We start from the raw sequence: 22359 nt of genomic DNA, 5'->3' as shown, positions 1-22359 counted from the left end.
TACAGCTGGTTAGAATTGGAAATAAAGATCCGTTTTACTGCGCTGTAATGTATCGTCCACCTGGCCTAAACAGCATGTTTTTAAAGGAGTTCAGTGACTTTTTATCCTCGACTTTGAAGCTGTCCAGACTGGTTATAGTCGGGGATTTTAATATACACGTTGATGATGACTCTGACCTCTTTGCCAGAGGTTTCCTTAGCGTCATGGATTCTTTTCATTTTACTCAGCATGTGTCTGGTCCCACACACACCCAAGGACACACACTGGACCTTGTTTTTACTTTAGGTTTAAACATTAATTTTTTTTGTACTGAGGACATTTTTATTTCAGACCATCGCTGTATTCTTTTCATCTGTCCCTCTCTCCTATTCGACATGTGGTTAGCTCTCGCATCTTAAATTTAACTGCTGTTAAATTTTCCGATGCTTTTAATTTAGTTTTATCTCCTTATAACAATGTTCATCTGTTAAGAAATCTTTTTAATAATCATTGTCTTTGTATTTTAGACAATGTTTGTCCTGTCAAAACTAGACTAGCTCCGGTAAATGACAGCATTCGCTTCTTAAAGCGTTGCTGCCGTAAGGTTGAGCGTTTATGGAGGAAAACGCGTTTGCATGTCCATCTCCTTCATCTAAAGGACCTTTTAGTCTCTTTTAACACTTCAGTTCGAGATGCGAGGGCGGCCTATTTCTCAGATTTAGTGTCTAAGAGCAGAGGTAACCCCAAGGCACTATTCGACACCATTAGTGATATTGTTGCTCCTGCTCCACTTGCTGTCCCAATTTCATCAAATGAAGATTGTGAAAAATGTCTTTCTTTCTTCGTTGAAAAAGTGAGGAACAGTTTCTCTCCTTCTGTGTCTCTCTTGTCTGCTCCAACTCAAGCTAGGCCTGTAATTTTAGAAAGATTTTTACCTGTGTCCTTACCAGAGCTGGTCAAGTTAGTTAATTCGATGAAAGCGTCCTCCTGCTCTCTTGATATTTTACCTGGATCTGTGTTTAAAAATGTCCTTCAGTCTATCGGTCCGTGTGTTTACAATTATCAATACCTCACTGGTTTCTGGTCAGGTCCCTGTTTATTGTAAGAATGCTGTCATTCACCCACTGTTAAAAAAACCTAAGCTTGATGCTTCTCTTCTCAGTAGCTACAGACCGATTTCAAAATTACCGTTCATTGCTAAGATTTTAGAAAAGGTTGTTGCTAAGCAGCTTATAGCTGTTCTGGATGAAAACAGCATTCTGGATAAATTCCAACCTGGTTTTTGTAGAGCTCACTCTGCTGAAACTGCACTCCTTAGAGTCTCCATTTTGATGAGATGTGATGCAGGCGAATGCTCCGTACTGTTGATGTTGGACCTGCGTTACAGAAAAACACTGAAATATACACTACAATGGGAAAGTACAAGAGGAAAAAAAGAGACCTCTGCTCATGCTGGGCTCCTGGGAGGACAGCATGAGAACAGGAAACAACAAAACTCCTCTGCACAGAAAGCACATAAATGTCCACAGCACAACATTATGGAGCACGTGACCAGCCACAGGGTCGGGTGGGGGGTGAGGAGTAAGCCAAAGCAAACACAGCAGCCATCCTGCCCTGCGCTATTATTCCAGCACGGGCTCAGACCCGCCGTGTTCCCAGGAGGGAACAAGCATCGAAGGCGTTTGGAAAGGGAGGGGGATGAGTGCGTATCAGTGTATGTGTGTGTGTGTGTGTGTCCAGAGTTCAGCTGAGACAGTGTCCTTCGCCCTGCCAGGCTAAGTAAACAGTCTTCCAGCCAACCCAGGTGGCCTTGCATGGAATGGGAAGAACAGACTAAACACAGTCGTTATCAGGGTGTTGTTGTTCAGCTCCAGCCTTGAGACCGCAGCTGGCGCCGAGAGGGTCTCCGCATGAAGTGATGGTGCTTTTTACTTTAGTGCGAACAACTCATATGAATTTCAAAGCTGTTCTACAGTCCAACACTGGTCTCTCAATCTCCCGTTGGAGAGCCGCGAGGTTCTCCATGATGTTATCAAACTTACGCTCCGTGATGTTGTCGTTCTTGTGCTCAAAGAGACGATTCTGAGAACTCACGACCGCAGTGAGCTGCTCCAAGATGTGATCCAGAGATCTTATTCTGAGTGTTCACGGCAGCCGTAAGCCTCTCCAAGATCTCATCTGTGCTGCACTCAATGAGCCCATTCAGCCAATTCAGCCACTCCTCCACCAGCTACACCTCCACCACAATCGTCACTGCTGCCCGCAGCACAGCCCTTATCCCCGCTACCCATAGCTCCGTCTTCAGTGTCCCCTCTCCCTGTAGCTCAGCCATTGGCTCTGTCATCAGCAGCTACATTTGCACCTGAACCATTAGCTCAGTGGCCGCTAGCTCAGTCATCTACTCAACCACCAGCTCCACTTTCTCCCCAACTGTCATTACTACCTCTAGCTCAGTTTCCTGTGCAGTCATCTACTCCACCACCTACTCTACTCTCACCACAACCGTTACAACAGCCGCCAGTTCAGTCTTCAGTTCAATCCCCTAGTCTGCACACTCACCCACCTGGTCGGCTACACATTCTGCCAGGGGTCCCAATACCCTCTGGCCCTGCATCTGCTCCTGCTGGAAGCTCGGGTGAGCCCGGCCAACACCTGTGGCTCCCACGCCATCGCCTATGGTTTCTCCAGCCTCCGTGTCTTCATCTGCCTCGCCTGGTCCTGCGGTTGTTACACCGCCGTCCAAGGTACATCCAGCACCTCAGCATCGTCCACTTTCTGGGCCTCCAGCCGGACGTCATCGCCGTCGTGGGCGGCCTCCGGACCAGCACTGTCGCCGCCGTTGCCGTCCGCACGGTCGGCCCCCAGAACTGTTTCCATGCCGCTGCCGTTGCCGCTGCCTTCCGCGCGGCCGGCCCCCTGAACAGCTCTGTCGTCGTCGTTGCCGTATAGTCTAGTGTCTTAGTTTGGCTTTCTTGTATTCTGTTTAGTTTTCTCAGTATTTGGTAGCCGCCCTCTATGTCTCTTTGTTGTTGTTCTCTGTGTTTCTTAGTTGCTCTGTCTCCCCTAGTCAAGTTCGCGTCTCTGTGTTATACTTCCTGTTTTACTTTGAAGGTCTGTGTCTTATGTGAATGTGTCCTGCTTTGCTTCCTTGTCTCGTCAGTTCTGATTTCTCCCAGCTGTGCCCTCCTTCTGTGTCTCATTCCCCTCGTTACTTCCCAGTGTATTTAAACCCCGTGTTTCTCTGAGTCAGTGTCGCGTCGTCCCTCATGCTGTGTGGATCTCCCTGTGTTGTCATGGTCCTGGGTCAAGCGACCCAGTGTTTGAGTTTATGTATCTTTTGTATTTATTTTGTGCCTTAGCTTAGTGCACCTAGTTAATTTCTAGATTACTGTGTAGTCCTGTTTCTTAGTTATGTCATCTCCCCTGTACTAAGTCTCCCTGGTTCATGTGTCATGTCTGTGTGGTTATGTTTGGTTCCTTGTCTAGTCTGTCTGTGACATGTGTCTCCCAGTGAGTTTAGTTTGTGATTTAGCAGTTTAGTTTAGTTTGCTTTTGAATGACTTTCCCCTGCCAGCAAATTAAGCTGAGTCTCTCAATGCAATTTCAATTGTATTTACAAATGCATGAAAGCTGGAGCAGCAACGGGACAATTATAAACGTCACGGCTCCCCGAACCTCAGTAAGATGCCAGCCGAGGGAGCTAACAGTAGTGATCATCACGGCCGTGTACATTCCACCGGACGCCAACATAACCACGGCGCTCTCTATCCTGCTGAACACCATTAACAAACAGCGGCGGGCCCACCCGGACGGTGTTCACATAATTGCAGGTGACTTTAATAAGGCCCACATAAAGACTGTGCTCACAAAGTTCTATCAGCATGTCAAATGTCCCACCAGAGGAGAGAACACTCTAGATCAGGGGTCTCAAACTCCAGGCTTCAAGAGCCGGTGTCCTGCAGGTTTTAGATCTCACCCTGGGTCAGCACACCTGAATCAAATGATTAGTTCATTCCCAGGCCTCTGGAGAACTTCAAGACATGTTGAGGAGGTCATTTAGCCGTTTAAATCAGCTGTGTTGGATCAAGGACACATCTAAAGCCTGCAGGACACCGGCCCTCCAGGCCTGGAGTTCGAGACCCCTGCTCTAGATCATGTTTACTCCAACATTAAGCATGCATATGGAGCCATACCCCTCCCACACCTCGGTCAGTCTGACCACCTCTCCTTCCTGCTCTCCCCAGCCTACACCCCCCTCAGACGCAGTGCAGGCCCACCACAAAGACTGTTACAACCTGGCCTGAAAATGCTCACCAAGTTCCTGGAAGTTCACATCTCAGACGACCTCACCTGGATGACTAACACCACCTCCATCACCAAAAAGGCCCAGCAGCGCCTAAACTTCCTGAGACGCCTGAAGCGGGCCAACCTCCCTCCTCCCATCTGGCAGACGCTATCGCAGCATTGGAGTCCGATCCTCCAGACTGCGAGATAGCTTTTACCACAAGCCATCAGACTCCTGCGAATACAAGACATCATCAAGCACAGAGGCTGTGAAAACAGAAAACCTGAGTGAGCAGCCGGCAGAGGAAGTAAACAGCTTCTTCACCCGCTTTGAAACACCACAACAGCAGCGCTCATCTGCCTCAGCCCTGCTCCCATCCTCATCCTCACCTTCCTGCACCGCTCCACTCACTGTAACAGAGCACGAGGTCAGACGTGTGCTCCTAGCAGTGAACCCCAGGAAGGCGGCCGGTCCAGACGGAGTACCTGGCAAGGTACTAAGAGGGTGTGGCCACCAGCTCACCCTCATCTTCACCAGACTCTTCAACCTCTCACTGGATGAAGCAGCCATCCCATCCTGTCTAAAATCAGCCACAATCATCCCAGTGCCGAAGACGTCTCCCATCACCAGCCTGAACGATTACCGCCCTGTGGCCCTCACACCGGTAATCATGAAATGCTTCGAGAGACTAGTCCTTCAGCACATCAAGGATTACCTCCGCCCAGAATTCGACCCGCACCAGTTTGCATACCACGCAAACAGATCCACAGAAGACACCATCGCCCTCCACTCTGTGCTGAGTCACCTAGAGCAGCGGCAGAGCTACGTCCGAATGCTGTTTGTAGACTACAGCTCAGCCTTCAATGATCCGGACATCCTCATCATCAAACTGGTCACTCTCGGCCTCCCTCCTCTCACATGTGCCTGGATAAAGGACTTTCTCACAAACCGGCCCCAGACTGTGAGGCTCCGCCCTCATCTCTCCTCCACTCGCACACTGAGCACCGGCTCCCCACAGGGCTGTGTGCTGAGCCCCCTCCTGTATTCCCTCTACTCCCCACGACTGCAGTTCGACCCACAACAACAATCTCATCATCAAGTTTGCTGATGACACCACGGACTCATCTCAGAGGGAGACGAGGCAGCCTACAGAGAGGAAGTCCTGAAGCTGGAGGCCTGGCACTGAACACCAAGAGAACCAAAGAGGTCATTGTGGACTTCAGGAGGCACAGCACTGACTTAGCCCCCCTTTACATCTTACTTTACTTTACTTTATTGATTTATATTGCGCTCTTCACAGGATAAAAACCACAAAGTGCTTCACAATAATAATAAAGAGATAAACATAAAACAGTACAATCCAACATACAGCACAAATCTAATTAAAAGCTAGTCTAAATAAGTGAGTCTTAAGATGCTGTTTAAAAGAATAAATACAATCTAGGCAACGTAGAAATGGAGCGAGAGAATTCCAACACCGGGGGGCGCCGCTCTAACCGATCTATCACCTCTGGTTTCAAAATGTGTTGGGGGAACTACCAACAGCCTTTGATGAGATGATCTCAGGCTGCGAGAGGGAGCGTGAGTTTCTAAGAGAAGAGATGAACTCACAGGGGTCTTTTTTGTCTGGTCCCTTACCCAGGACCAATTTGCCATGGGAGACCCCACCAGGGAGCAAAAGCCCCCAGACAAACGAGCCCCTGGGATCCCTGGGACACACAAACCCCTCCACCACAATAAGGTAGCGGGGTTTTACATATCCACCTTTTAACTTTTCTATATGTATGTAATTACATGTTGTGTGTGCGAGAGAGACATTTCATTTTTGTTTCTACATAAACAATTTCACTGAAACTGCGGCGGCTGAATCATTCGCTGTAAACGAGCTGAGACGGGTTGCACGGTTGCAGTAGATCTGATCTGCCTCCACTCACGATTTCAAAATCACTTTGGATCATAAGAAATGAGCCGCTTTCGTCAGCGCCTCATCACAATTCGCCGATGTCAGGATGTTATTGCGCCTGGAGCAGCACGCCAACTCGTTCAGCAGCTTGTAGTGTTAAATCACCTGAAACCAAATACAGAAGCTGCGGCTTCAAGCTGGTGTCAGATTGCACACGTGTGCTTTCATAACGTTATCTTTGTACTCAGCTACAAACCATTGTGCTCATTTAAGCTGTGAGCTGATAAACCACGGCATCAACACTGCACACGGTGCTTAAAACAAACACAACTGCTATGTGGTTTATATATGTTTATATACTGTATATAGAAAATAGCAGAACACAGAGCAGCCGATGAACAGATTGTGCACAGTGTGAAGGTCTGGGGTGACTTTTCGTTCCCTAAACTGAATCACTCCTGTAGGTGTATATTTATACATTCTTCTGCTTGTGTCGGTGATGGCCTGCAGTCAAAGATCCTGAGAAACAAACAGCCAACAACATTCGTGTTCCTATTGGAGTCATAAAGTCCTGTGGTTTACTTTCCAAGTGCGTGGGAGTGTTCGGAGGGATTCCCTGCCTGCACACAGGCCTCATATCTGGACAACAACACAGAACAGCGCTGTGGAATATGCTTTCCATGCTGCATGTGGGATCGCCTTTTGTCCGCTCTCCCATTGTCCAGCCCTCTCCTGCTTCCTCCATCCACCCACCTGTTTACCTTTCATTATGCAAATACGACATTCGAGGTCTTCCCCAGGATTCCCGAACACAGAGAGCAGCGCGACATTTGAGGAACAAAGGAAGGGAATACACAGAAAGATGTTTCCTTTATTTTATTCTTCCAACGAGGGGAATTATCAACATGTCGACATGTTCTTCAACACCTGAAGTGTTCAGAAAACACCAGCACTTAGAGCAAATTCAAATCCACAACATTCGTTTTATATGAGAAGCTGAAATTCAGTTTTTGTAGGTTCAACTTTACAGATTCTTTATGTTAAATAAAAGGTAGTTACCTGTGTATAAACAAATCTCTGCTTTCAAGATCAGGCTCAAACTTTCCTTTTTGCCAAAGCATATAGTTAGTGCTGGACCAGGTGACCCTGGATCCTCCCTTAGTTAAGCTGCAATAGGTGTAGGCTGCCGGGGATTCCCATGATGCACTGGGTGCTTCTTCTTCACTCACTATGTGTTAATAGACCTCTCTGCATTGAATCGTACCTGTTGTTGATCTCTGGCTCTCGTCTTTGAGCCTGGTTCTGTCGGCGGTTTCTTCCTCCCCATATGATTGTTGGGGTTTCTCTGTGTTATTGTAGGGTCTTTACAATATAGTGCAGCTTGAGGAAAATTATTCTGACTCCTGCAATAGATAATTACTTCAGTTTATGAGTTTGTGCAGGACAACTGAGCTGAAATGTCAGGGAGAGTTGCTGTTGGAGTAATTCCAGGTGTGCTGTGGGGAAACCCAAAGAAAGGACTGATGTACAAACAGAGGGACTAATTCAGCATCAGGAGAATCAATGAAGCTAAAAGAAGGGGCTGTGCTGTGAGGAGTGTGGCTGTTACTGTTGTTCAGATTTGGTAAGCATCTTGGCCGTCTTGTACAAACGTGTGTTTATCCGTCTCCATGTAAACTGGAACCATACAAGCTTTGATTTGGTCATTCGTTGTTTCCTTTGCCTGAGGAAATCATCCCTGGATCACTTCCAGATGGTCCAGGATGCTGCTGTGAGGCTGCAGAAGGCTTCGGCAGGTCCTCCTAAAGGTCCCACGTGACCCTGACTGTGTCCTCTTTACACCGGCTCCCCATAAAGTTCAGGGTTACTGTCAGATTTTGGCGATCACTGTTACAGATCTTGGGGAGTATTAATGAGGTCCTACATCCACTCCTGACTGCGAGGTCTCTGAGGTCTGCTCATCAGGACTTGCTCGGTCCAGGTGACTAAAGGAGACTGTGCTGCAGACCCAAAAGCACTTTGCCACTTTAGTTCTTGAATAAACTTTACTGACTTCCTACAGAAGCACAGGTCACACTGGCTGTTTGGAGGCTGTGTGCATGTTAGTCAAAGCACACTCACCTCCACTCGTCTGCACTGATGAAGCAATCGGTGACATTCAGGAGACACCCGAGCGATGAAATTCATCAATACTGTGCTTCATGCTAAGAAAGGTCACAGCTATGACATCTTACAATAAATATGTCCAAATATGAAACTATCGTGAAACCGCAATCACTCAGAGCTCACAGGAGGATGAGCACAAAGGTCTGATTACAAATACAAGTCGGATCATTGCAATTATTTTTATGACAATCCCAGTTATTCCACAACTTAGACATCCACATTACTCACACTCTCATAACACATACATATAGGGCCTTGAGGGCGGGCACGTTAACGGCGTCCAGAGGACGGTCTGTGTATTCAACCCCACCTCTGACGCCGGTGCCCACCTGTAGGCATTGAGGGTTCTCGGGAGGGGCCGTGCTAACACCTGCTGCTCTCTGGCAGCAGCACCATGCCCTCCCGTGTTTTAAATGCACTTTAGAACAACACGCAGCAACACTACACATGAGCGGGAGGAGGGAGGTATGGGGTCCTCACACACCCCCGTTCTCTGCTGGCCATCGGGGCGGGGGGGCTGGGAGGAGGTGTTGGCCGTCCGATTGGGATCTGGGATGCGGGGCCTCCCTGCTGCTGCAGAGCCTGGGGCGGTCTGCTTGCCTCCACCCGGGGGAAAGGGTAACATCTCCTGGGTCTAGGTGCCGAGGGTACCTGGACCCAGGGTATAGAGTTTGTTTGTTTGTTTGGGGAGTGTGATTGTGTGTACATGTCCATTTATGTCCATCCTTACGTTGGGTGAGTGCTGAGTGTTTGTATATGTGTGCATGAGGGTGGGAATGCATGTTTGTGTCTGTGTGTGCCTGTTTGTCTGTGTCTATATGTCAGGTCGGGTCTTAGACTCCACCTCTCTGGGAACTGCCAGGCCCTCCAAAGTGTGGAGGCCTATCTCCCCTCACCACACTCCCTGCCGGACTGATGCCCTCAGGGGTCGGTGCGTTGGTGGTTCTTGGTGTCCGGGGCTGGGCGCTCAGGTATGTACCAGCTCACTCCCGGTGACTACTTGGCGGGGCCTGGTGCCTGTTGCTTGGTCAGGCCTCTTCCGGAGCGTGGGGGGCCCTCGGGCCTCTGGGCCTGCGGCTCGGTTCACTCTGGCACAGCTGGCTGCCGGCAGAGCCGATAGACGCACCAGTGCAGCCCCCTCTGGCTTCTGCTCCGTGGCTGCTGGGTGACCCCTCGTCTGGGGCTCTCCTCAGCTCTTCCCAGGAGGGGGGCACTGATGCCCCCCTGGTGGTCCTCCTTGTGTCCTCGTATTCTGGGGCCTCTGGATGTCTGGAGCCTGGACCGTGCCTGATTCATGCCCTGGGAGACGGGGCTATGGCTCTCTACATCCTCTTGCAGACCGTTACATGGGGAAACCTTTTGAATACAAGCGCGCTGATCCACACAGGTGTGCACACGGGTGTTCACTGTTCATAGACATAAACTACACAAGCACATTGTGCGCTGTCGGTCCTGCTTGCTACACAACAACATTCAGTATTTAGTATTCACTGCTGTTTACACTTAGCTAGATTAACGTGATGGTGTTGTGTTTAGTATGTTGCTCTGTTTTTCTTTTCCTTTATCTTTCTTTCTCCCTTTCCTGTCCCTCAGTCATGTCTGTCCCGTCTGTAACAACTGAAAATAAAATAAATAATAACAACAAAGGTCGATCAAATGGACCAATACGGCAAGGCCGTGATGGTCCACTTGGCAAAGTAAATCCATTGGGTCTCCTTGTTGGTCTTCAGACAACAATTCTGACGGTTAAAGAACCAAATGGCACAGGCAACAAAAAAAAGACAATCCCAGTTAATCTGGGGATTCAAGTTAATCTGCACTATAAGGTTCATTCACAGAAAACTGTTGCTCTCACTGTAAGGTGTGTGGGATAGTGATGAAACTCAGCGTGTGCAGCTTTGTTCATGAACACGCACATTTCCTGAATCCAAAGCTGCTTGGCTCCAAAGCCTGTATCTGCTTGGCCTCCAAGATTTCTATTTATAGCTTTGCCTGTTTGGAATTTCATTAGGTGAGCGCTTCAGGTGTTGTGAAAGTAGTGAGAGTAGGCAGCAGGCTTGTTCCTACTTGTTCCAACCCACACTTGCATCAGGACTTCTATCGGTGTGTGGGTGTCAGGCCGGGTCAAATTCCAGGGAAGCTGCGCTTTGGTGATGTAGCAGAAGACGAGGAAATCCCTGTCACGGTGTCCCGAGCCTGGGAATTTTGAACCTCGAGGGAAATGACTGGATAACGAGACATTTGAACACTGACGCTCAGTTTGGACATGAAACCAAACGCAGGTCGTATCAGTTGTAGCTGCATCAGGTCAAATGTCGTTTCCCTTAAGCCGTGATAAATGTCAGTATTTATTCTGACTGATCATCCCAAAGGCTGACTTGACAAAATAAGAGCCTGAAAACCAGAGAAGAAGTCTGAAAGTGCTCAATAATCCAGGATAACTTCAAACTGATCAGCAGGTCAGGAAGTCAAAAGCCAACTACAGGATATGATAACATATCTAAAAGAGCTCAATTACATGAAATAATTAAATGTGTGTTTAATTCTGTTACAGCCTTTTACCTTTTGAAATATCATGTTATGTTTTCACCTTTGATTTTCTCTCTTTGCTTTGAAACTTGAAAGTTTCCCTCGGGAACAATGAAGCTTAAAGCTGACTGAAAGCCTGCAGGTTCAGACTAAATTTAGCCCCGACACAAAACAAACTTCAACCACGTACACACTCGCTGACTGATGTGTACGCGCGATGATGACATCCCGCTGACACGGCTCCGCCACCTCCCCCGCACAATGCAAATGAGCTTTCATCAGCGAGTGACAGGATAAAACAGGTGTGCTCAGACAGGGAGACACCAGCAGCTCTGTGCCAGCAGAGAGTTTACACAGGTGAACAGGAGGAGACGCATTCCAGCTCAGCAGCTTCAGCATGAACTCCAGCGCTATTCTGGTGAGTACGAGCCGTCACCTGGAGAACAGGTGTGCAGATGCTTTGTACGCTCTGGCTTCACCTCACAGTGACAGCCTGGAAACAGCTTTGGACTGCACAGCTCATTACTACACAAACCTGTGTGATGTGTGTGTACAGAGCAAAGCGTTTTCATCGAGCTTCTTTTGGAGGGACGTTGGAGACAGATCAGTCAAAGCCTCTGATCGGTGTCATTGTGTCAAAATGTGTGCTTGTCTTCCAGCTCTTCCTGGGACTGATGGGGACAGCGTTCAGCAGCCCGGTTTGTCCTCAAAACTGCAACCATGCTCAGCACTATCACAGGCAGTACTTCACTCATGTGTCCGACCTCCATAATTCTTCAGTCGCGCCCTGGAAACTACAGTGAGTTTACTTACTTAAAGCCAGGAAAGAACAAAAGTTTAGGCTTCATTGATCATACAAACACAGCTGTATATATACGACTGGTGCTTCAGGAGTGTAAGGATGCACTTTCAGTGGGGGCCACTCTAAACTGCCCTCATGACTTCATGGTCTCAGTCGCTGGTTTCAGGTCTTACTGAATAAAACACAATGTTCATTTTGTAAATTATGATCTCATTACCGTCACAAATAAGCAGGAAGTCGTGGAGGATTACTGGGTAATGCCCTGTCAGTCCAATCTTGCTGCAGACTTTATGCCACCCAGCCATAAAAACTGGATTTCAACATTGATTTTAGCAGAGGAAAGGTTGGACACAGTGCTGGGACAAGCACATGTGTTAGAGCTAAAATTCACAGGCTTTTGAGTCCAGCGTGAGCAGATCTTAATGTCTGACACTGTCACACCTGAACACTTCCGTTTATCCGTGGACTTTGTTTTCCTGTGTTTCAGAAACAACTCTAAAGCAGGCCGAGAACCACAGACGATCAAGGAGGCCAAATGCATGCCTTGCAGTGTGGAGAACATGGTGGCCAGACCAATCTTCGTACAGATTCAGGTGTACGAGAGCATAGGCACGCATGGGTATTGCAGCTGTCCGTTCGATCTGGCGGTCGGATGCACCTGTGTCGCGAAGGAATGACGGCCGGACGCCAGGCTGTGCTGAATGTGCCGTAACAACCTGCTTTTAGTTGCTGGCTGTGCCTATATTGAATGTATTTATTTGTAACTAGGAAATACTGTTTATCAGGTTATATATGAGTGTGCATGTAAAATGCGACCAAGTCATCGTTTTTTAAACTTACCTATATGTCAATGACATGTTTGTTTACATGAGATAAAACTTCATGAATTTTGTGGCAGTGTTGCTCGTTTCAAAGCAACCTGAATCCTTTTTTCTAGAAAAATTCAGTGTACTGATCTGTTCAATGTGCATCTGAATATCACATTTTATTCTTTACATGCATCATGTAATACGCAGTAACTTGATAATATCATAGTCATTTCAGAATATTTCTGGTCAGTACCAATGTGAAAATGTTTGTTTTGTATTATCAAAATGCTGGATTTTTATGTACCTCACTGAGCTTCAGTAAAACTATTAAAGCCTCGTATTCATCAAAGGATTTGTAGTGCACTAAATGTGTTTTACTTGCTGATGCCTGGTTTTACATATAAGCACAGTGCTAATAGACAGATAAAGCAATGAAAGTGTATATATAGCGTTATATAATAATATTGCTTAGCAGAACCTAGTTAAATGTAAAAATAAATGTTGTTGTAGCACTGAACCCTGTGGAACTTGTAACAGTCACAATGGTGTGGTGTCTCTGTAATAATAACATAAGTCAAGGGGTTATGAGGTCATTAGTGTGCGCCACTGCCCTCTCTGTGATTTATGGGAGCGACGTGCTTGCACGCGAATACATGGAGAGAGACGGACTTATATGTTTCCCCCCCAGAAACCTTTTGGTTGTGCAATAGTTTTTTTAAAATCTTTTTTTGCTAGCTGGCAGCTGTCTGCTCCCACAGGCCAGGATCCATCCTTCAACCCCTCATCTTCCGGTTCCGGTACGATGGCGCCTGTAGCTGTGTCCAAATTCATGGGCTGCATCGGCCCTGTCACTACCTGATCCGTACCGGAAACCCGATCCGTACCCCGCATGCGCCAAAGGTGTCTACTTCCAGTCGAAGCGTTTTACGATAGTTACGGGTCAGAGTACCTGTTGAGATGTTAAGAATAATAAGTATCTCTTAAAATGTTTCCGATAATGAAACATTTAATATAATGTAGACAAAAACGAAAAATAAAAAGATAGTGACAGATCAGGACTCTCGATCCTTACTGCGCATGTGCAAAGTCTGACCGTACAAATCGGGTCTACCCGATCCGTACTGCGCATGTGCAATGTTTTCTTCTTCTTCTGTTCGTTTAATGGCAGTTTACTCCCAATGTACGAGGATACCGCCACCTGCTGACTGAGCGAATAAAGCCTATTATAAACTGAATTAGCGTCATTACAAACGTGTGTTAAATCTGATTTAGTGATAGTCGAGTGTGTTTATGCTTGTCTGTGAGGAGAGGATTGTTGGAATAGTGATGATGATGTGCGCTATCACTGTCAATTGTCAGTAAACACTTCATCTGGCTGATGAATCTACACGTGAGATATTACAAAATCTGTATTATTAACTCTGTAATTAGGTGCCATTCTTCTTATTTTACGGCGCTGTTGTTCAGTCGGGGGACGCTCTCTGTTGAGGAGAAAAGCATGAATTTGTTTGTATACGGCGGTGTCCATTGCTTAAATGTCCCGGTAGTCGAAAAGGAGGCAGAGCTGTTGAGAAATGCTAGGAGCTAACTGGGCGCTAACCGTGTCATTCAAATATATTGAATGTCGCAATGTTGGCAAAGAGAGGAAGTGACGTAAGATTTGCGCATGCGGGGTACCGATCGGGTTTCTGGTACGGATCGGGTAGCGACAGGCCCACACAGACCGCGTAAACTCTCGACCGTCTCACACGTCTGTTTAATCAGTTTTCTGTTTGATGTTTATTCAGCTGTGTGAAAACCAAGGAGGAACCCACCCGATGGATTAATAATGTTTTATCTAATCTAATCTAATAACTTTAATCTCAGCCAAACCGATTTACTCACGAACAAACAAAACACTGAAAAAAGCCCAACAGTAACATTTTTAGGTTGTCTAAGTGACTTATATATTACGTTTAACCCGAGTAGCGAAAGACCGCGGTGATCTGAAAATGATGTGCCGGAGTTGTGGCGTTCTCAGCGGCTCCAGTGACCCTCGAGCTCTCGGCTCGCTATCGAGCTGGTGGGTAACAGACGTCTCCAAAAACGTCGATATGGTGGATATGGCGGGCCACGAAGGACACACCCGACCCATCCTTCAAATTCGGGGAAAAGGAGGACGCGTTTGTCGGCTGCATTCAGAGGAGTCTTTGAATTTGGACAGCCTGCGTCACTGTGACGTAATCGGCCTACAAATGCGTCCTCAGGAGGTTGCAGCCCATGAATTTGGACAGCTTGTGTCTGGCTTTGCCGCTGCCGGCCGTAGTTTCTGTGCTGTTTTTCTCGGCCTTTCTTCTTTCGCTTTTTGTCACTAATGTGTTGGCTGCCCTTGTCTGTGATCGCCTGATGCTGTCATCCATCCGATCCTTTATGTTAAGTCAAGATGCCTCATCCTCCTGCGGTATTTTCCATCCTCCGCTGCCGACACCAGTGTCTGGATCTTCGTTAGGTGTCATCTGTGGAGCCTTTCTGGGTCCACGCAAATCACGGAGGAGGAGAGGAAGAGCAGGTGTCCAGGTAAAACTCAGACTGTTCTGGAAGCGGGAACTAGCTGTGCCTGGATCTATGAGGCGGCGCTACCTCAGGAGTGTTCATCCAGACTCTCCGGTTGTTTGGCCTTCCATCCCCGCGGTGAGTGGAATTTATGAGCGTCGCGGATCAAACTCTCTGTTTCTTCGTCCCCTAAATCGGGCCGCTTCTGTCAATGAGATGTCTTCTACTTCGCTGAGAGTGGCGCTTTTCAACGCTCGATCAATGACTAATAAAACGTTCCTGCTGAACGATTTTATTCTTTCCAAAAAAACTGGACTTCTTATTTCTAACTGAAACCTGGCAGCGCGATTGTCACGGTCGGACGGCCCTTTCCGGACGACCCTGCTTGTGTTTATGTTTTCTGTATGTGTGTTTGCTTCTCCCTCCCTGGCCCTCGGGGTTGTTTACGGAAGTGTGCGCCGTGGGAGAGGCGTGTCCTGGCGACTGTCGTCATTGGGAGTCCCTCTTCGCTGTTGCCGGCCCACCTGCAGCTGATTACCTGACCAGTGGTTGGTAATCATTCCTCCAGGCTAGAAAGGGGTATTTAACCTGGACTCGCGGCGACAGTCGACGTGGGATTATTACTCCGAACTGGTATAGTCTGTGCGAGCGGTGTGAGTGTGTTATTCGGCTAGCGTGTGGCTAACGCTGGATTTTCCTTCTTCCTCCAGGAGGGGCGAGCGGAGAAGCGAGTTGGGGAGCACACACACTAAGGGAGTTACTACACGGAACGCACTGGGAGCAAGGGACGAGCACGATTGGAAAATTGCACTTTTGAATGGATTGTTGGACTTGTCTGTTTCACTGTAAATAAACGCACTGTGTTTCTGTGAGCAAGAACCGCGCCTGGGTCCCTCTTTTCCGTGACAGAATAATCCCACCACCATGGACCCAGCGGATTCTGCTTCACGCCAGCTGTCTATCCAAGCGGAGGTTTTGGAGCGACACGAGGAAATGCTGAAGCACGTTTCAAAGGAACAAACCGCGCTTCTGCAAGCCATGACAGAGCTTAAAGGTATGTTGATTTCCTCACCTAATACGGCTCCAACGCAGCCCGCCCCTTCGCTGGAAGCCGCGGCAGCCTGTCTGCTTCCTCCTTCACCTCCACCGCGGCAGCGAGAGTACTCACTCCCCGCACCTGAAAAATTTGACGGCGAGTTGGGGAGGAGCCGGGGTTTTTTGACGCAATGCTCTCTTGTGTTTAGACAGCAACCTTGTGCCTTTGCCTCTGATTCTGCTAAAATCGCTTATTTGGTGCAACTTATGACTGGACGGGCGCTTCAATGGGCTCAGGCAGTTTTAAATACCCAGCCCTCTGTGTCATATGACGTCTTTCTCAGCAAGTTTCGCTGTGTGTTTGATAAAGGCGCTAGCTCGGATGCTGCAGGTCATCGCATGTTTTCTCTGAAGCAAGGTAGGAGGAGTGTTGCTGACTTTTCCGTGGAGTTCTGGATCCTGGCGGAGGAGTCGGGCTGGGAGGAGAAAGCACTGCGTGGAGCCTTCCTCAACAGCCTTAATGAGAATATTAAGCGTGAGTTAGCAACCAAGGAACTGCCTAAAGCTTTGTCTGCTCTAATCAATATGTGTATTGACTTAGACGACCACATGCGAGAGTTCGGCAGAAGAGCCGGGGATGGTCGGCGGCCTGCTGGGGGCACGGGTACATCTAGGGACCTTCCTACTCTGATGTGGAGAAGTGAGGAGGAGGAGCAACACGGGGATGAAGAGCAACCCATGCAGCTCGGCGGAGCCAAGCTTTCCTCCTCTAGACTGGGGCGCAAACAACGGACTGGTGAGTGCTTTCTTTGTGGAAAAAGAGGACATTTTGTTGACTCCTGCCCAGACCGAGTAAAAGAGTCGGCCCGTCAGTAATTGTGGGGATACTGGCGGGCGCCACAACAAAAGTGTTCCCTTACCTCAGCTGCCCTGCTAAATTAATGTCTCACTCCCTCACTCACTCCTGCTGCGCACTCATTGACTCTGGTTCTGAACAAAATTTCCTAGACGAAGAGTTAGCCAACATCTTAGGCCTGCCCCTACTTCCCCTTCCAGAGGTCCTGAAGGTCTCAGCCTTAAATGGCGGCCATCTAGCCTCCGTCACACATCGCACTCAGGAGGTTACACTCATTATTTCGGGAAATCACTCTGAGAAGATCAGTTTGTTGGTATTCAAAGCCCCCCACACCCCACTGGTACTGGGATTTCCTTGGCTCCAACATCACAACCCCCAAATCGACTGGGCCAAAGGGTGTGTAACTGGCTGGAGCACGCGGTGTCATGAACAATGTTTACTTGCCGCTGTCCCGGACAATCCTGGGACCGCCTCTGCGAAAAGCTCCTCACCCCCCGACCTTTCCTTGGTGCCCGCCGACTACCACGACCTCGGCCAGGTATTCAGCAAAAATAAGGCGTTGTCTTTGCCTCCACATCGGCCTTACGACTGTGGAATCGACCTACTCCCAGGCGCTCCCCTGCCAGCAAGTCGGCTCTACAGTCTGTCTAAACCGGAACGCGAGACCATGGAATGCTACATAACGGAGTCTCTGGTCACAGGTATTATTCGCCCATCTACTTCGCCTTTAGCAGCAGGATTCTTCTTTGTAAAGAAGAAAGATAAGAGCCTGCGTCCCTGCATTGACTTTCGAGGGCTGAACAAGATCACTGTTAGGAATAAATATCCACTCCCCCTGCTGGCCTCGGCATTCGAACTATTACAGGGGGCAGTCCTGTTCACCAAACTGGATCTTCGGAGTGCCTATCATCTGGTTCGCATCCGCAAGGGTGACGAGTGGAAGACGGCTTTCAACACCCACCTGGGGCACGTCGAATACTTAGTGATGCCCTTCGGTCTCACTAACGCCCCTGCGGTCTTCCAGGCCCTGATTAATGATGTGCTCAGGGACTTTATTAACCATTTTGTCTTCGTGTATCTGGATGACATTCTGATTTTTTCCAGGTCGCAGACTGAGCACATCAACCATGTACGTCTGGTCCTACGGCGCCTATTGGAGAACCGCCTTTTTGTGAAAGCGGAGAAATGTGAGTTCCATGTGGAAACTGTTTCTTTTCTGGGTTTCATTGTGGAACAGGGGCGTTTGCGAGCTGACCCGGCTAAAGTCAAAGCCGTAGTGGAATGGCCTATTCCCAAGACCCGCAAGGAGGTGCAGAGGTTCCTGGGCTTCGCCAATTTCTACCGCCGCTTTATCAGGGATTTCAGCAAGGTAGCCCTTCCTCTAACCAACCTAACTTCTCCTAAGTTGTCTTTCCAGTGGTCCTCCGCAGCCCAGCAAGCGTTTGATCGGCTCAAGCACCTGTTTTCCTCGGCTCCGGTCCTCGTCCAGGCGGACCTCGGCCAGCCTTTCGTCATCGAGGTGGACGCGTCCGATTCGGGCGTGGGGGCGGTTCTCTCCCAACGGATCGACGGCAAGTTTAATCCCTGTGCGTTCTTCTCCCGCAGGTTGTCTCAGGCCGAGAGAAATTACGATGTGGGCGACCGGGAGTTGCTCGCCATCAAGTGGGCCCTCGAGGAATGGCGACATTGGCTGGAGGGCACTGAGCAGCCTTTCGTGGTGTGGACGGACCACAAAAATCTGGCGTATCTCCAGGCAGCCAAGCGCCTCAACGCCCGACAAGCCAGGTGGGCCTTATTTTTTACTCGTTTTCACTTCTCCATTACTTACAGGCCCGGTTCTAGGAACACTAAGCCAGACGCGTTGTCGCGCCAGTTCGCACCCGTGACCGATGAGGACGAGAAGGAAAAACCCATCCTGCCCCCCACCTGCATTGTGGGTGCACTAACATGGGAGATTGAAAAGGTGGTCAGGGACGCCCAGCGACAGGAGCCCGACCCTGGCACGGGTCCGAAATGGACGCTTTATGTTCCGGCCGCAGCGCGTAGTCAGGTCATTCACTGGGCACATACTGCCAAGTTTTCGTGCCACCCAGGTAAAAATCGCACAGTCTCCTTTCTACGACGTTTGTTTTGGTGGCCCTCTCTTGTTCTCGATGTCCAGAACTATGTTGCGGCATGCCCGGTGTGCGCACGGAACAAAACCTCCAACTCACCTGCTTCTGGCCTCCTGCGACCGTTACCCACTCCAAAACGCCCGTGGTCGCACATCGCCCTGGACTTCGTCACCGGCTTGCCTCCCTCTGCAGGTAACACCTCCATTCTAACCATTATTGACCGTTTTTCCAAGGCCGCCCACTTCATTGCTCTGCCCAAGCTCCCTTCTGCCTTGGAGACGGCCCAGTTACTGACGCAGCATGTGTTTCGGCTCCACGGCATACCCCAGGACATTGTTTCCGACCGTGGCCCTCAGTTCACCTCGCGGGTTTGGAAGGAGTTCTGTGCAGAATTGGGAGCTCAGGTCAGTTTGTCCTCCGGGTTCCACCCCCAAACTAATGGTCAGACCGAAAGGGCCAATCAAGAGCTGGAGGCCATGTTGCGTTGCGTCGCATCATCGAACCAAGCGACCTGGAGCGAGCAGTTGGCCTGGGTGGAGTATGCCCACAACGCAAGCACGTCATCAGCGACTGGACTCTCGCCCTTCGAGGCGTCGCTGGGGTATCAACCCCCTCTCCTCTCCATCTCTGAGGGAGAGCTGGCGGTTCCCTCGGTCCAGCACCACCTTAGGCGCTGTCGTCGGGACTGGCGGGCCAGGCGCGCAGCACTCCTGAGAACGGCCGAGCGGAACAAGGCATTGGTCGGCCAGCGGGTGTGGCTCTCCAGCAAGCACATCCCTCTTCGGACTGAGTCCAAGAAACTGGCCCCTCGGTCTCTTGGCCCCTTTGCCATCCAGGAGGTCCTGAACCCGGTGACGGTCCGGCTGGCCCTTCCGCCTGCTATGAAGGTACATAACGTCTTCCATGTTTCTCAGGTTAGGCCCGTCCGGACCAGCCCTTTGTGCCCGCCCCATGGGCCCCCACCACCCGCCCAGATTATCGACGGCGCCCCGGCGTATTCCATTGCTCGCGTAATGGATGCGCGGCGCCGCGGTAGGGGCTTTCAGTTTTTGGTGGATTGGGAGGGGTACGGTCCGGAAGAACGTTCTTGGGTGCCGCGGTCTGCCATTCTCGATCATCGCATGGTGAGGGAATTCCGCCGCCGGCATCCGGACAAGTTTGCCAGGTCGCCCGGAGGCTCCCGTTAGAGGGGGGGTACTGTCACGGTCGGACGGCCCTTTCCGGACGACCCTGCTTGTGTTTATGTTTTCTGTATGTGTGTTTGCTTCTCCCTCCCTGGCCCTCGGGGTTGTTTACGGAAGTGTGCGCCGTGGGAGAGGCGTGTCCTGGCGACTGTCGTCATTGGGAGTCCCTCTTCGCTGTTGCCGGCCCACCTGCAGCTGATTACCTGACCAGTGGTTGGTAATCATTCCTCCAGGCTAGAAAGGGGTATTTAACCTGGACTCGCGGCGACAGTCGACGTGGGATTATTACTCCGAACTGGTATAGTCTGTGCGAGCAGTGTGAGTGTGTTATTCGGCTAGCGTGTGGCTAACGCTGGATTTTCCTTCTTCCTCCAGGAGGGGCGAGCGGAGAAGCGAGTTGGGGAGCACACACACTAAGGGAGTTACTACACGGAACGCACTGGGAGCAAGGGACGAGCACGATTGGAAAATTGCACTTTTGAATGGATTGTTGGACTTGTCTGTTTCACTGTAAATAAACGCACTGTGTTTCTGTGAGCAAGAACTGCGCCTGGGTCCCTCTTTTCCGTGACAGCGATGGTGACTATTCATCCTTCATCGAACTTTGCCCGAGTGGGTACTCCTTCATCAGCCGGCCTCGGACGTCGGGTCGAGGAGGTGGTGTCGCTCCGCTGTTTGGAAGCCGGTTTTACTGTCGCTCAGTAATGGTCGGATACGTTTCATAGTTTGAACTACAGCTGGTTAGAATTGGAAATAAAGATCCGTTTTACTGCGCTGTAATGTATCGTCCACCTGGCCTAAACAGCATGTTTTTAAAGGAGTTCAGTGACTTTTTATCCTCGACTTTGAAGCTGTCCAGACTGGTTATAGTCGGGGATTTTAATATACACGTTGATGATGACTCTGACCTCTTTGCCAGAGGTTTCCTTAGCGTCATGGATTCTTTTCATTTTACTCAGCATGTGTCTGGTCCCACACACACCCAAGGACACACACTGGACCTTGTTTTTACTTTAGGTTTAAACATTAATTTTTTTTGTACTGAGGACATTTTTATTTCAGACCATCGCTGTATTCTTTTCATCTGTCCCTCTCTCCTATTCGACATGTGGTTAGCTCTCGCATCTTAAATTTAACTGCTGTTAAATTTTCCGATGCTTTTAATTTAGTTTTATCTCCTTATAACAATGTTCATCTGTTAAGAAATCTTTTTAATAATCATTGTCTTTGTATTTTAGACAATGTTTGTCCTGTCAAAACTAGACTAGCTCCGGTAAATGACAGCATTCGCTTCTTAAAGCGTTGCTGCCGTAAGGTTGAGCGTTTATGGAGGAAAACGCGTTTGCATGTCCATCTCCTTCATCTAAAGGACCTTTTAGTCTCTTTTAACACTTCAGTTCGAGATGCGAGGGCGGCCTATTTCTCAGATTTAGTGTCTAAGAGCAGAGGTAACCCCAAGGCACTATTCGACACCATTAGTGATATTGTTGCTCCTGCTCCACTTGCTGTCCCAATTTCATCAAATGAAGATTGTGAAAAATGTCTTTCTTTCTTCGTTGAAAAAGTGAGGAACAGTTTCTCTCCTTCTGTGTCTCTCTTGTCTGCTCCAACTCAAGCTAGGCCTGTAATTTTAGAAAGATTTTTACCTGTGTCCTTACCAGAGCTGGTCAAGTTAGTTAATTCGATGAAAGCGTCCTCCTGCTCTCTTGATATTTTACCTGGATCTGTGTTTAAAAATGTCCTTCAGTCTATCGGTCCGTGTGTTTACAATTATCAATACCTCACTGGTTTCTGGTCAGGTCCCTGTTTATTGTAAGAATGCTGTCATTCACCCACTGTTAAAAAAACCTAAGCTTGATGCTTCTCTTCTCAGTAGCTACAGACCGATTTCAAAATTACCGTTCATTGCTAAGATTTTAGAAAAGGTTGTTGCTAAGCAGCTTATAGCTGTTCTGGATGAAAACAGCATTCTGGATAAATTCCAACCTGGTTTTTGTAGAGCTCACTCTGCTGAAACTGCACTCCTTAGAGTCTCCATTTTGATGAGATGTGATGCAGGCGAATGCTCCGTACTGTTGATGTTGGACCTGCGTTACAGAAAAACACTGAAATATACACTACAATGGGAAAGTACAAGAGGAAAAAAAGAGACCTCTGCTCATGCT

The 22359-nt window shown here is 48.9% G+C and overlaps 1 protein-coding gene and 1 long non-coding RNA gene across 2 annotated transcripts; both read left to right on the top strand.

The window, feature by feature from the left end:
• The first annotated feature begins 11103 nt into the window (after nucleotides 1-11103).
• Nucleotides 11104-12742, top strand: LOC309697902 (uncharacterized protein). The gene is made up of 3 exons (XM_082520110.1): nucleotides 11104-11280; nucleotides 11522-11661; nucleotides 12152-12742. The coding sequence occupies exons 1-3, from the start codon at nucleotides 11260-11262 to the stop codon at nucleotides 12339-12341; spliced, it is 351 nt and encodes a 116-aa protein (XP_082376236.1). The 5' UTR covers nucleotides 11104-11259; the 3' UTR covers nucleotides 12342-12742.
• Nucleotides 12743-15656: 2914 nt separating this feature from the next.
• Nucleotides 15657-20738, top strand: LOC309697830. Its single transcript, XR_014273931.1, has 2 exons — nucleotides 15657-16059; nucleotides 20570-20738. It is a non-coding gene; the product is annotated as an uncharacterized lncRNA (long non-coding RNA).
• Nucleotides 20739-22359: the final 1621 nt, after the last annotated feature.

This window comes from Aulonocara stuartgranti, assembly GCF_965226115.1.
Source record: "Aulonocara stuartgranti genome assembly, chromosome: 20".
Taxonomy (NCBI): Eukaryota; Metazoa; Chordata; class Actinopteri; order Cichliformes; family Cichlidae; genus Aulonocara; species Aulonocara stuartgranti.
This window is presented reverse-complemented; position numbering and strand designations above follow the sequence as displayed.

Coding starts and splice junctions, on each gene's coding strand:
- LOC309697902 (XM_082520110.1), top strand. CDS start 11,260: ATGAACTCCAGCGCTATTCTG. Junction 11,281..11,521: donor TGAACTCCAGCGCTATTCTG/GTGAGTACGAGC, acceptor CTTGTCTTCCAG/CTCTTCCTGGGACTGATGGG. Junction 11,662..12,151: donor GTCGCGCCCTGGAAACTACA/GTGAGTTTACTT, acceptor CCTGTGTTTCAG/AAACAACTCTAAAGCAGGCC.